Below are 15,867 nucleotides of genomic sequence, written 5' to 3'. Positions count from 1 at the left end.
CCCAGGTGGTAGTCTCTTACCTCGCACCGCTGCCCCAACACACCGCCTCGCGGCACTCAGTCGCCCGTCGCACACAGCACAGTCCCGAAGCACCAGTCTCCGCACAGAAGCCTGTCGCTCATCGTCCCCCTTCAAAGTGTCGCTTCATCAGGGTAGACTTGACATCCGAAGCTATCAGAACAATGCGTTACAGTTACGCCACTTCACGCAGGCGGGGTTCTGGGAACGTTACGAAACCTCCAGAGCCACAGAGATTCCTCCACGAGGTGGGGTATGGAGGCGCTCTTACTAATCGGATTAGGCATTTAACGGTAATGGGCCGCGTTCCAACCGCAGACGAGCGCGCGGGGCAGGCTGTGAGCTGGCTTGTCTCGTCGCCTTTCTTCTACTGTCTTCGTAACGATACACAACTCTGAATTCATACAATTTCTTATAAGGAACTGCCAAACATGTTTTTCAAGGTTAACAAAAATAATGTACATGTAGGTTGTTATATAAATCCTAACCGAATGACAAGATGTCTACATAAAATAAAAAGATTAAAAAAAAATTGAGTCATGTAGGTTCTCCATGGTTTATGTTCCCAGCTCTGAAGTAAATTTGGTTTAATTATATACACGTTTGTTGCTGTATAGTTATGAGGTTCTTCGTGTTATCTTTGAATAATAATATAACTTTAGTTTATCTAAAATATATCATTACAAGCATATTGAAGTTTTGTTTTGGGTTTTTTTAACACATTGTATGGCCTTATAATTTTGCGAATTAGCGCATTGTAAAGAAAAAGAGCATTTTAATTATTTATTTTAAGTACTATGCATGTTTATTTCGGCTATGTTATATTTTTCCTCAAAAGTCATATACCTACTAGAAAAAAAGTATCGTTGAAATAAGTAAGTCATTGTATCTTAACTTCGGTAGCTTTTCGTTTTGGAATAATATTAGATGCCACTTATCTTTATTAGCTTGGCTTATGGGTTGTAGCCGTGTCCTTGGCGAATAATTCACTGACGTTTCGGTCGACATTGCAGTCACCATCATCAGGGAGCAGTTACCTATTGACTGCAATGTCGACCAGTGGCGTAGCCAGGATTTGTGTATGGGGGGTGTTAAGAAACATGCCCCCCCCCCCCGTATTAAAGCGGGGGGTCCGGGGGTCCTCCCCCGGGAAAATTTTGATTTTAAGGTGTAAAATAGTGCTATTTTAGTAGTTTTCGGTACTTAAATTTAAATATTGTAATGGTAAAAATTTTATTAATTTTTAATATGAAATTTGTTTGAGTGATGAATAAGAAATTTAATTAAAGATTTAGGGCTAAGGGGGGGGTTTGAACCCCTAAAACCCCCCCCTGGCTACGCCCCTGATGTCGACCAAAACGCTGGTGAATTATTCGCCAAGGACATGGCTACAACCCAGAAGCCAAACTACTTCAGACAATGGCCGTGAAAGCCTGCGAACATTATTCACTTAGCTTTATTTTCATCTATTTTACTTTAATACATATGGTCAAATCTCAACTTTTGTAAGTCCCATATAATAACCTGACAATATGGAGGCCACACTATTACGACTCCAAAATTATGTCAAAGGCACTTTTACAGAGAATGGTATTAACTTGTCCGAATTGTACCTGTTCTCGATTATCTTAAAAAAAAAAAAAATTGGTTGTCTGTAAAGTCGGTTTACGGACGATAGTTTAACGTGATAACGTCATAACAAAACATTGATGAAATGATTGCATACTTTTATGAATAAAATTGAATCATTTTTATTGAATTATCACTATTTTGTATGGATACAAAGAAGGAGTGAAATGAAATCTACAATTTAATTGATAAATTTAGTTTTATTTGCAGTCATTAAATCAAATATGTGTATTACTTTAACGAAGAGATTATTTTAACTATAACTTTTATACATGTTTGCTATTTAACTCCTCCAATCTGTGTTATTCTGTTAAGGATAGGACGATGATAGGAAAATTAGGAAACGAATGGGAGTGTTTCAAGTTTAATGTGCCTCGAGAAAGTCAAATCGATGGTTGTTCCAATCGAGTGGAAGAGAGATAGATGCAGCGCAAGCGTACAATGAGCGTAACGGGACAATGTGCGTAACGGGACAATTAGTCATCCTTTTTAGTGCGTGCAGCCGGCGTTAATCGATTTATGAGACGTTGTCACGTCAAAAATTATCACTAATGTGATTGACGCGGTTATTTGGACAAGTAGTTAGGACACCGAGATGTGGGTCGAGAAGTTCTAAGGCCGATGTTTCCCTTGGAGATGTTGAACAGTCATTGCGGAGGGAGACGGGGTGCAGCAGGGGACCTCGGTTGTCCCAGGATCAGGCACGCGCGAGGGTCCTGGTAACGGCACCGCGACAGGAAGCAGGCAGGGTGTCGGGCCGCGCCTGCCTGGCTGCCGGAGGGTGACGGGACTACGAGCCGAGGAAACACACCCCCCTCCCCCCGGGCAAACGAGGCAGGAGGCTCCAGGGTCGCCCGACACGGCTCGTTGTGCTTAACGGCGCTAATTGCAGCCGGCACGTCTAACTGTTGCTCCGCCTTGCCGCTGCGCGCAGGGGAGACAGCGGAGACTTGAACGCTTGATGAGAAAGGAAACTCATCACCTGCTGCTCTCCCACCAGTGAAGCCTCGCGCTTGCTTGGACGCAAGTCCTCGGGAGCAGTGTGGTCGCGATGAGCCGTGGTAGCGCGGTAGCGTGGTAGCGTGGCAGCGTGGCAGCGTGGTAGCGCCATGCTGGTAGCCGTGCTGTGCGCGCTGGCGGCCCGGGGCGGGGCGGCGCCCGAGGACGAGGCAGTACTCGCGGGAGTCCTGGACCCGGACCTGCTGCTGGGCCCAGACCTGGTCCACCTGGAGGTCCCCGCGGCGAACAGCAGCGCCGGGGACTTCGACGAGGCCCTCGAGACGATGAGCTTCCACAGGTGCGTCCACACGCTGCGGCTTGTTCTAGTTCTTACGTGATTCACTGCGCCGTCCGCGTGGCAGAAGCTGCGTGCAGGGGAAAAAAAAATTGGTTGTCTGTAAAGTCGGTTTACGGACGATAGTTTAACGTGACAACGTCATAACAAAACATTGATGAAATGATTGCATAGACTTTTATGAATAAAATTGAATCATTTTTTTATTGAATTGTCACTATTTTGTATGGATACAAAGAAGGAGTGAAATGAAATCTAAAATTTAATTGATAAATTTACTTTTATTTGCACTCATTAATTCAAATATGTTTATTACTTTAACGAAGAGATTATTTTAACTATAACTTTTGTACATGTTTGCTATTTAACTTCTTCCAATCTGTGTTATTCTGTTAAGGATAGGACGATGATAGGAAAAGTAGGAAACGAATGGGAGTGTTTCAAGTTTAATGTGCCTCGAAAAAGTCAGATCGATGGTTGTTCCAATCGAGTGGAAGAGAGATAGATACGGAGCAAGCGTACAATGAGCGTAACGGGACACAACGTAACGGGACAATGTGCGTAACGGGACACTGTTTCGTGCGTGCAGCCGGCGTTCATCGATTTATTAGACTTTTCACGTCAAAAAAAATTTAAGGAATCAGTTACAGGGGTTCAAACTATTTAAATATGTATATTTGTTACGCCAAACAATACTACAACACGAAGATGTCTTAGCTGGTCATCTTACGTTTTAGCGCTGTCACCATTTGGGGTTTCAAATCGTAACAGAAGGTGAATTTGAAAGCTTTTAAAATTTCTTGATTTATAACTCTGTAAATTATTCCACGCTCACTATATATTTCCCATTGTTTATATGTTCACATATAAAAGCGTATTTCCTGAATTGTTTATAACTTGATTGCAAGTACATCAGACAGCTATTAAGTAAACATATAGTATGTGTTTTTTTTTTCGGTAGGACATTAGAAAAATCAATAGTTTTCATGTAACTGCAAACCATTTCCGTTTATTATCTAGCTGTTGCACCCGTCACTAAAGGGTGAGATCTGAATTCTGTAACACAGCGTATCAATGCTCTCAGATCGTCATGTGCAGTAGGTACCTTAGAGCTAAATGAGCATAGGTACGTCCAGATTGAGAGATTTTGGTTTTATTGCAGATTTTATTCTAAATTTTTCGTTTTTTTTTTTTTTTTTTTTTTTTTCAAACGAACCACAGCATGGTAGCTCTCTCAAAAAATTTCCTGAAGTTCTTAGCGAGGGTAATGAGATCCAGTGGCTGTTGGAAAAAGGCCCCATTTTAAATAAATTGATGAAAATTCCTTCTTGCCGGCCACACGCATATAATGGTTGACGAACAATACAGCATCATTGGAAAACTGGTTGTACAATCTTGTAAGATTAGCTAACTGTAACATGGACTCCCTTAGTTCTGAGATACAAAATGGTTGAAGTGCCGTTGTGAATGCTCCAACTACACGTGAAGTATAGTACGCCACGCACGACTGAAGCGGCGGGGAGTGTCCGCAGGAGGATGATGAACGAGTACCTGTGCCGCGGCTACGTGGCGGGGCAGATCCTGGGGGAAGTGCTGGCCCCTCGCCTCGACAAGCGCCTGGGCAGTCCGCCCCCGCGGCCCCGCCGACACCCCCAGCGGCAGCCCCTGCTGGCCGACCCGGGCTCTGCCAAGTACAACAAGTGGCTGGCCAGGTGAGCCATCTCTCCCCAGTCGCCTACCATCACAGCCCATCATAGCTCATCATAGTCCATCATAGCTCTGCCAAGTACAACAAGTGGCTGGCCAGGTGAGCCATCTCTCCCCAGTCCCCTACCATCACAGCCCATCATAGCTCATCATAGCCCATCATAGCTCTGCCAAGTACAACAAGTGGCTGGCCAGGTGAGCCATCTCTCCCCAGTCGCCTACCATCACAGCCCATCATAGCTCATCATAGCCCATCATAGCTCTGCCAAGTACAACAAGTGGCTGGCCAGGTGAGCCATCTCTCCCCAGTCGCCTACCATCACAGCCCATCATAGCTCATCATAGCCCATCATAGCTCTGCCAAGTACAACAAGTGGCTGGCCAGGTGAGCCATCTCTCCCCAGTCGCCTACCATCACAGCCCATCATAGCTCATCATAGTCCATCATAGCTCTGCCAAGTACAACAAGTGGCTGGCCAGGTGAGCCATCTCTCCCCAGTCCCCTACCATCACAGCCCATCATAGCTCATCATAGCCCATCATAGCTCTGCCAAGTACAACAAGTGGCTGGCCAGGTGAGCCATCTCTCCCCAGTCGCCTACCATCACAGCCCATCATAGCTCATCATAGTCCATCATAGCTCTGCCAAGTACAACAAGTGGCTGGCCAGGTGAGCCATCTCTCCCCAGTCCCCTACCATCACAGCCCATCATAGCTCATCATAGCCCATCATAGCTCTGCCAAGTACAACAAGTGGCTGGCCAGGTGAGCCATCTCTCCCCAGTCGCCTACCATCATAGCCCATCATAGCTCATCATAGCCCATCATAGCTCTGCCAAGTACAACAAGTGGCTGGCCAGGTGAGCCATCTCTCCCCAGTCCCCTACCATCACAGCCCATCATAGCTCATCATAGCCCATCATAGCTCTGCCAAGTACAACAAGTGGCTGGCCAGGTGAGCCATCTCTCCCCAGTCGCCTACCATCATAGCCCATCATAGCTCATCATAGCCCATCATAGCTCTGCCAAGTACAACAAGTGGCTGGCCAGGTGAGCCATCTCTCCCCAGTCCCCTACCATCACAGCCCATCATAGCTCATCATAGTCCATCATAGCTCTGCCAAGTACAACAAGTGGCTGGCCAGGTGAGCCATCTCTCCCCAGTCCCCTACCATCACAGCCCATCATAGCTCATCATAGCCCATCATAGCTCTGCCAAGTACAACAAGTGGCTGGCCAGGTGAGCCATCTCTCCCCAGTCGCCTACCATCATAGCCCATCATAGCTCATCATAGCCCATCATAGCTCTGCCAAGTACAACAAGTGGCTGGCCAGGTGAGCCATCTCTCCCCAGTCGCCTACCATCATAGCCCATCATAGCTCATCATAGCCCATCATAGCTCTGCCAAGTACAACAAGTGGCTGGCCAGGTGAGCCATCTCTCCCCAGTCCCCTACCATCACAGCCCACCATAGCTCATCATAGCCCATCATAGCTCTGCCAAGTACAACAAGTGGCTGGCCAGGTGAGCCATCTCTCCCCAGTCGCCTACCATCATAGCCCATCATAGCTCATCATAGTCCATCATAGCTCTGCCAAGTACAACAAGTGGCTGGCCAGGTGAGCCATCTCTCCCCAGTCGCCTACCATCATAGCCCATCATAGCTCATCATAGCCCATCATAGCTCTGCCAAGTACAACAAGTGGCTGGCCAGGTGAGCCATCTCTCCCCAGTCGCCTACCATCACAGCCCATCATAGCTCATCATAGCCCATCATAGCTCTGCCAAGTACAACAAGTGGCTGGCCAGGTGAGCCATCTCTCCCCAGTCGCCTACCATCATAGCCCATCATAGCTCATCATAGCCCATCATAGCTCTGCCAAGTACAACAAGTGGCTGGCCAGGTGAGCCATCTCTCCCCAGTCCCCTACCATCACAGCCCATCATAGCTCATCATAGCCCATCATAGCTCTGCCAAGTACAACAAGTGGCTGGCCAGGTGAGCCATCTCTCCCCAGTCGCCTACCATCATAGCCCATCATAGCTCATCATAGCCCATCATAGCTCTGCCAAGTACAACAAGTGGCTGGCCAGGTGAGCCATCTATCCCCAGTCCCCTACCATCACAGCCCATCATAGCTCATCATAGTCCATCATAGCTCTGCCAAGTACAACAAGTGGCTGGCCAGGTGAGCCATCTCTCCCCAGTCCCCTACCATCACAGCCCATCATAGCTCATCATAGCCCATCATAGCTCTGCCAAGTACAACAAGTGGCTGGCCAGGTGAGCCATCTCTCCCCAGTCGCCTACCATCATAGCCACCATAGCTCATCATAGCCCATCATAGCTCTGCCAAGTACAACAAGTGGCTGGCCAGGTGAGCCATCTCTCCCCAGTCGCCTACCATCATAGCCCATCATAGCTCATCATAGCCCATCATAGCTCTGCCAAGTACAACAAGTGGCTGGCCAGGTGAGCCATCTCTCCCCAGTCCCCTACCATCACAGCCCACCATAGCTCATCATAGCCCATCATAGCTCTGCCAAGTACAACAAGTGGCTGGCCAGGTGAGCCATCTCTCCCCAGTCGCCTACCATCATAGCCCATCATAGCTCATCATAGCACATCATAGCTCTGCCAAGTACAACAAGTGGCTGGCCAGGTGAGCCATCTCTCCCCAGTCGCCTACCATCATAGCCCATCATAGCTCATCATAGTCCATCATAGCTCTGCCAAGTACAACAAGTGGCTGGCCAGGTGAGCCATCTCTCCCCAGTCGCCTACCATCATAGCCCATCATAGCTCATCATAGTCCATCATAGCTCTGCCAAGTACAACAAGTGGCTGGCCATGTGAGCCATCTCTCCCCAGTCGCCTACCATCATAGCCCATCATAGCTCATCATAGCACATCATAGCTCTGCCAAGTACAACAAGTGGCTGGCCAGGTGAGCCATCTCTCCCCAGTCGCCTACCATCATAGCCCATCATAGCTCATCATAGTCCATCATAGCTCTGCCAAGTACAACAAGTGGCTGGCCAGGTGAGCCATCTCTCCCCAGTCGCCTACCATCATAGCCCATCATAGCTCATCATAGCACATCATAGCTCTGCCAAGTACAACAAGTGGCTGGCCAGGTGAGCCATCTCTCCCCAGTCGCCTACCATCATAGCCCATCATAGCTCATCATAGTCCATCATAGCTCTGCCAAGTACAACAAGTGGCTGGCCAGGTGAGCCATCTCTCCCCAGTCGCCTACCATCATAGCCCATCATAGCTCATCATAGTCCATCATAGCTCTGCCAAGTACAACAAGTGGCTGGCCAGGTGAGCCATCTCTCCCCAGTCGCCTACCATCACAGCCCATCATAGCTCATCATAGTCCATCATAGCTCTGCCAAGTACAACAAGTGGCTGGCCAGGTGAGCCATCTCTCCCCAGTCGCCTACCATCACAGCCCATCATAGCTCATCATAGTCCATCATAGCTCTGCCAAGTACAACAAGTGGCTGGCCATGTGAGCCATCTCTCCCCAGTCGCCTACCATCATAGCCCATCATAGCTCATCATAGCACATCATAGCTCTGCCAAGTACAACAAGTGGCTGGCCAGGTGAGCCATCTCTCCCCAGTCGCCTACCATCATAGCCCATCATAGCTCATCATAGCACATCATAGCTCTGCCAAGTAAAACAAGTGGCTGGCCAGGTGAGCCATCTCTCCCCAGTCGCCTACCATCATAGCCCATCATAGCTCATCATAGTCCATCATAGCTCTGCCAAGTACAACAAGTGGCTGGCCAGGTGAGCCATCTCTCCCCAGTCGCCTACCATCACAGCCCATCATAGCTCATCATAGTCCATCATAGCTCTGCCAAGTACAACAAGTGGCTGGCCAGGTGAGCCATCTCTCCCCAGTCGCCTACCATCATAGCCCATCATAGCTCATCATAGTCCATCATAGCTCTGCCAAGTACAACAAGTGGCTGGCCAGGTGAGCCATCTCTCCCCAGTCGCCTACCATCATAGCCCATCATAGCTCATCATAGCACATCATAGCTCTGCCAAGTACAACAAGTGGCTGGCCAGGTGAGCCATCTCTCCCCAGTCGCCTACCATCACAGCCCATCATAGCTCATCATAGCCCATCATAGCTCTGCCAAGTACAACAAGTGGCTGGCCATGTGAGCCATCTCTCCCCAGTCGCCTACCATCACAGCCCATCATAGCTCATCATAGTCCATCATAGCTCTGCCAAGTACAACAAGTGGCTGGCCAGGTGAGCCATCTCTCCCCAGTCGCCTACCATCATAGCCCATCATAGCTCATCATAGTCCATCATAGCTCTGCCAAGTACAACAAGTGGCTGGCCAGGTGAGCCATCTCTCCCCAGTCGCCTACCATCATAGCCCATCATAGCTCATCATAGCACATCATAGCTCTGCCAAGTACAACAAGTGGCTGGCCAGGTGAGCCATCTCTCCCCAGTCGCCTACCATCATAGCCCATCATAGCTCATCATAGTCCATCATAGCTCTGCCAAGTACAACAAGTGGCTGGCCAGGTGAGCCATCTCTCCCCAGTCGCCTACCATCATAGCCCATCATAGCTCATCATAGCACATCATAGCTCTGCCAAGTACAACAAGTGGCTGGCCAGGTGAGCCATCTCTCCCCAGTCGCCTACCATCATAGCCCATCATAGCTCATCATAGTCCATCATAGCTCTGCCAAGTACAACAAGTGGCTGGCAAGTGAGCCATCTCTCCCCAGTCGCCTACCATCATAGCCCATCATAGCTCATCATAGTCCATCATAGCTCTGCCAAGTACAACAAGTGGCTGGCCAGGTGAGCCATCTCTCCCCAGTCCCCTACCATCACAGCCCATCATAGCTCATCATAGTCCATCATAGCTCTGCCAAGTACAACAAGTGGCTGGCCAGGTGAGCCATCTCTCCCCAGTCGCCTACCATCACAGCCCATCATAGCTCATCATAGCACATCATTGCTCTGCCAAGTACAACAAGTGGCTGGCCAGGTAAGCCATCTCTCCCCAGTCGCCTACCATCACAGCCCATCATAGCTCATCATAGTCCATCATAGCTCTGCCAAGTACAACAAGTGGCTGGCCAGGTGAGCCATCTCTCCCCAGTCGCCTACCATCATAGCCCATCATAGCTCATCATAGTCCATCATAGCTCTGCCAAGTACAACAAGTGGCTGGCCAGGTGAGCCATCTCTCCCCAGTCGCCTACCATCACAGCTCATCATAGCTCATCATAGTCCATCATAGCTCTGCCAAGTACAACAAGTGGCTGGCCAGGTGAGCCATCTCTCCCCAGTCGCCTACCATCATAGCCCATCATAGCTCATCATAGTCCATCATAGCTCTGCCAAGTACAACAAGTGGCTGGCCAGGAAAGCCATCTCTCCCCAGTCGCCTACCATCATAGCCCATCATAGCTCATCATAGTCCATCATAGCTCTGCCAAGTACAACAAGTGGCTGGCCAGGTGAGCCATCTCTCCCCAGTCGCTCCCCCGTCCCCTACCATCATAACCCATCATAGCTCATCATAGTCCATCATAGCTCTGCCAAGTACAACAAGTGGCTGGCCAGGTGAGCCATCTCTCCCCAGTCGCCTACCATCACAGCCCATCATAGCTCATCACAGTCCATCATAGCTCTGCCAAGTACAACAAGTGGCTGGCCAGGTGAGCCATCTCTCCCCAGTCGCCTACCATCATAGCCCATCATAGCTCATCATAGCTCATCATAGTCCATCATAGCTCTGCCAAGTACAACAAGTGGCTGGCCAGGTGAGCCATCTCTCCCCAGTCGCCTACCATCACAGCCCATCATAGCTCATCATAGCACATCATTGCTCTGCCAAGTATAACAAGTGGCTGGCCAGGTGAGCCATCTCTCCCCAGTCGCCTACCATCACAGCCCATCATAGCTCATCATAGCCCATCATAGCTCTGCCAATTACAACAAGTGGCTGGCCAGGTGAGCCATCTCTCCCCAGTCGCCTACAATCATAGCCCATCATAGCTCATCACAGTCCATCATAGCTCTGCCAAGTACAACAAGTGGCTGGCCAGGTGAGCCATCTCTCCCCAGTCGCCTACCATCACAGCCCATCATAGCTCATCACAGTCCATCATAGCTCTGCCAAGTACAACAAGTGGCTGGCCAGGTGAGCCATCTCTCCCCAGTCGCCTACCATCACAGCCCATCATAGCTCATCATAGTCCATCATAGCTCTGCCAAGTACAACAAGTGGCTGGCCAGGTGAGCCATCTCTCCCCAGTCGCCTACCATCACAGCCCATCATAGCTCATCATAGTCCATCATAGCTCTGCCAAGTACAACAAGTGGCTGGCCAGGTGAGCCATCTCTCCCCAGTCGCCTACAATCATAGCCCATCATAGCTCATCATAGTCCATCATAGCTCTGCCAAGTACAACAAGTGGCTGGCCAGGTGAGCCATCTCTCCCCAGTCGCCTACCATCACAGCCCATCATAGCTCATCATAGCCCATCATAGCTCTGCCAAGTACAACAAGTGGCTGGCCAGGTGAGCCATCTCTCCCCAGTCGCCTACAATCATAGCCCATCATAGCTCATCACAGTCCATCATAGCTCTGCCAAGTACAACAAGTGGCTGGCCAGGTGAGCCATCTCTCCCCAGTCGCCTACCATCATAGCCCATCATAGCTCATCATAGTCCATCATAGCTCTGCCAAGTACAACAAGTGGCTGGCCAGGTGAGCCATCTCTCCCCAGTCGCTCCCCCGTCCCCTACCATCATAGCCCATCATAGCTCATCATAGTCCATCATAGCTCTGCCAAGTACAACAAGTGGCTGGCCAGGTGAGCCATCTCTCCCCAGTCGCCTACCATCACAGCCCATCATAGCTCATCACAGTCCATCATAGCTCTGCCAAGTACAACAAGTGGCTGGCCAGGTGAGCCATCTCTCCCCAGTCGCCTACCATCATAGCCCATCATAGCTCATCATAGCTCATCATAGTCCATCATAGCTCTGCCAAGTACAACAAGTGGCTGGCCAGGTGAGCCATCTCTCCCCAGTCGCCTACCATCACAGCCCATCATAGCTCATCATAGCACATCATTGCTCTGCCAAGTACAACAAGTGGCTGGCCAGGTGAGCCATCTCTCCCCAGTCGCCTACCATCACAGCCCATCATAGCTCATCATAGCCCATCATAGCTCTGCCAAGTACAACAAGTGGCTGGCCAGGTGAGCCATCTCTCCCCAGTCGCCTACAATCATAGCCCATCATAGCTCATCACAGTCCATCATAGCTCTGCCAAGTACAACAAGTGGCTGGCCAGGTGAGCCATCTCTCCCCAGTCGCCTACCATCATAGCCCATCATAGCTCATCACAGTCCATCATAGCTCTGCCAAGTACAACAAGTGGCTGGCCAGGTAAGCCATCTCTCCCCAGTCGCCTACAATCATAGCCCATCATAGCTCATCACAGTCCATCATAGCTCTGCCAAGTACAACAAGTGGCTGGCCAGGTGAGCCATCTCTCCCCAGTCGCCTACCATCATAGCCCATCATAGCTCATCATAGCACATCATTGCTCTGCCAAGTACAACAAGTGGCTGGCCAGGTGAGCCATCTCTCCCCAGTCGCCTACCATCATAGCCCATCATAGCTCATCATAGTCCATCATAGCTCTGCCAAGTACAACAAGTGGCTGGCCAGGTGAGCCATCTCTCCCCAGTCGCCTACAATCATAGCCCATCATAGCTCATCATAGTCCATCATAGCTCTGCCAAGTACAACAAGTGGCTGGCCAGGTGAGCCATCTCTCCCCAGTCGCCTACCATCATAGCCCATCATAGCCCATCATAGCTCATCATAGTCCATCATTGCTCTGCCAAGTACAACAAGTGGCTGGCCAGGTGAGCCATCTCTCCCCAGTCGCCTACCATCATAGCCCATCATAGCTCATCATAGTCCATCATAGCTCTGCCAAGTACAACAAGTGGCTGGCCAGGTGAGCCATCTCTCCCCAGTCGCCTACAATCATAGCCCATCATAGCTCATCATAGTCCATCATAGCTCTGCCAAGTACAACAAGTGGCTGGCCAGGTGAGCCATCTCTCCCCAGTCGCCTACCATCACAGCCCATCATAGCTCATCATAGTCCATCATAGCTCTGCCAAGTACAACAAGTGGCTGGCCAGGTGAGCCATCTCTCCCCAGTCGCCTACCATCACAGCCCATCATAGCTCATCATAGTCCATCATAGCTCTGCCAAGTACAACAAGTGGCTGGCCAGGTGAGCCATCTCTCCCCAGTCCCCTACCATCATAGCCCATCATAGCCCATCATAGCTCATCATAGTCCATCATAGCTCTGCCAAGTACAACAAGTGGCTGGCCAGGTGAGCCATCTCTCCCCAGTCGCCTACCATCACAGCCCATCATAGCTCATCATAGTCCATCATAGCTCTGCCAAGTACAACAAGTGGCTGGCCAGGTGAGCCATCTCTCCCCAGTCGCCTACCATCATAGCCCATCATAGCTCATCATAGTCCATCATAGCTCTGCCAAGTACAACAAGTGGCTGGCCAGGTGAGCCATCTCTCCCCAGTCGCCTACCATCACAGCCCATCATAGCTCATCATAGTCCATCATAGCTCTGCCAAGTACAACAAGTGGCTGGCCAGGTGAGCCATCTCTCCCCAGTCGCCTACCATCACAGCCCATCATAGCTCATCATAGTCCATCATAGCTCTGCCAAGTACAACAAGTGGCTGGCCAGGTGAGCCATCTCTCCCCAGTCCCCTACCATCATAGCCCATCATAGCCCATCATAGCTCATCATAGTCCATCATAGCTCTGCCAAGTACAACAAGTGGCTGGCCAGGTGAGCCATCTCTCCCCAGTCGCCTACCATCACAGCCCATCATAGCTCATCATAGCACATCATAGCTCTGCCAAGTACAACAAGTGGCTGGCCAGGTGAGCCATCTCTCCCCAGTCGCCTACCATCATAGCCCATCATAGCTCATCATAGTCCATCATAGCTCTGCCAAGTACAACAAGTGGCTGGCCAGGTGAGCCATCTCTCCCCAGTCGCCTACCATCACAGCCCATCATAGCTCATCATAGCACATCATAGCTCTGCCAAGTACAACAAGTGGCTGGCCAGGTGAGCCATCTCTCCCCAGTCGCCTACCATCATAGCCCATCATAGCTCATCATAGTCCATCATAGCTCTGCCAAGTACAACAAGTGGCTGGTCAGGTGAGCCATCTCTCCCCAGTCGCCTACCATCATAGCCCATCATAGCTCATCATAGTCCATCATAGCTCTGCCAAGTACAACAAGTGGCTGGCCAGGTGAGCCATCTCTCCCCAGTCGCCTACCATCATAGCCCATCATAGCTCATCATAGCACATCATAGCTCTGCCAAGTACAACAAGTGGCTGGCCAGGTGAGCCATCTCTCCCCAGTCGCTCCCCCGTCCCCTACCATCATAGCCCATCATAGCTCATCATAGTCCATCATAGCTCTGCCAAGTACAACAAGTGGCTGGCCAGGTGAGCCATCTCTCCCCAGTCGCTCCCCCGTCCCCTACCATCATAGCCCATCATAGCTCATCATAGTCCATCATAGCTCTGCCAAGTACAACAAGTGGCTGGCCAGGTGAGCCATCTCTCCCCAGTCGCCTACCATCACAGCCCATCATAGCTCATCATAGTCCATCATAGCTCTGCCAAGTACAACAAGTGGCTGGCCAGGTGAGCCATCTCTCCCCAGTCGCCTACCATCACATCCCATCATAGCTCATCATAGTCCATCATATCTCTGCCAAGTACAACAAGTGGCTGGCCAGGTGAGCCATCTCTCCCCAGTCGCCTACCATCACAGCCCATCATAGCTCATCATAGTCCATCATAGCTCTGCCAAGTACAACAAGTGGCTGGCCAGGTGAGCCATCTCTCCCCAGTCGCCTACCATCACAGCCCATCATAGCTCATCATAGTCCATCATAGCTCTGCCAAGTACAACAAGTGGCTGGCCAGGTGAGCCATCTCTCCCCAGTCGCCTACCATCACAGCCCATCATAGCTCATCATAGTCCATCATAGCTCTGCCAAGTACAACAAGTGGCTGGCCAGGTGAGCCATCTCTCCCCAGTCGCCTACCATCATAGCCCATCATAGCTCATCATAGTCCTTAATAGCTCTGCCAAGTACAACAAGTGGCTGGCCAGGTGAGCCATCTCTCCCCAGTCCCCTACCATCATAGCCCATCATAGCTCATCATAGTCCATCATAGCTCTGCCAAGTACAAGAAGTGGCTGGCCAGGTGAGCCATCTCTCCCCAGTCGCCTACCATCATAGCCCATCATAGCTCATCATAGTCCATCATAGCTCTGCCAAGTACAACAAGTGGCTGGCCAGGTGAGCCATCTCTCCCCAGTCGCCTACAATCATAGCCCATCATAGCTCATCATAGTCCATCATAGCTCTGCCAAGTACAACAAGTGGCTGGCCAGGTGAGCCATCTCTCCCCAGTCGCCTACCATCATAGCCCATCATAGCTCATCATAGTCCATCATAGCTCTGCCAAGTACAACAAGTGGCTGGCCAGGTGAGCCATCTCTCCCCAGTCGCCTACCATCATAGCCCATCATAGCTCATCATAGTCCATCATAGCTCTGCCAAGTACAACAAGTGGCTGGCCAGGTGAGCCATCTCTCCCCAGTCGCCTACCATCATAGCCCATCATAGCTCATCATAGTCCATCATAGCTCTGCCAAGTACAACAAGTGGCTGGCCAGGTGAGCCATCTCTCCCCAGTCGCCTACCATCATAGCCCATCATAGCTCATCATAGTCCATCATAGCTCTGCCAAGTACAACAAGTGGCTGGCCAGGTGAGCCATCTCTCCCCAGTCGCCTACCATCACAGCCCATCATAGCTCATCATAGTCCATCATAGCTCTGCCAAGTACAACAAGTGGCTGGCCAGGTGAGCCATCTCTCCCCAGTCGCCTACCATCATAGCCCATCATAGCTCATCATAGTCCATCATAGCTCTGCCAAGTACAACAAGTGGCTGGCCAGGTGAGCCATCTCTCCCCAGTCGCCTACCATCATAGCCCATCATAGCTCATCATAGCCCATCATAGCTCTGCCAAGTACAACAAGTGGCTGGCCAGGTGAGCC

General features: G+C 50.4%; 1 protein-coding gene across 1 annotated transcript in view; it reads right to left on the bottom strand.

Moving 5' to 3' along the window:
- Positions 1-2,844: 2,844 nt before the first annotated feature.
- The window catches only part of LOC134531383 (uncharacterized), a 37,129-nt gene continuing 24,106 nt past the window's right edge, over positions 2,845-15,867 (bottom strand). The window contains exons 2-3 of the mRNA XM_063367086.1: positions 4,493-4,625; positions 2,845-3,011 (exon numbers count right to left, since the gene is read on the bottom strand). Coding sequence (XP_063223156.1) covers positions 2,970-3,011; positions 4,493-4,625 — 175 coding nt within the window. The 3' untranslated portion in view covers positions 2,845-2,969. The remainder of the gene's footprint in view (positions 3,012-4,492; positions 4,626-15,867) is intronic.

This window comes from Bacillus rossius, chromosome 3 (genome assembly GCF_032445375.1).
Source record: "Bacillus rossius redtenbacheri isolate Brsri chromosome 3, Brsri_v3, whole genome shotgun sequence".
Lineage (NCBI taxonomy): Eukaryota > Metazoa > Arthropoda > Insecta > Phasmatodea > Bacillidae > Bacillus > Bacillus rossius.
Note: the sequence above shows the minus strand (reverse complement) of the source record. Positions and strands in the feature narration are given on the sequence as shown.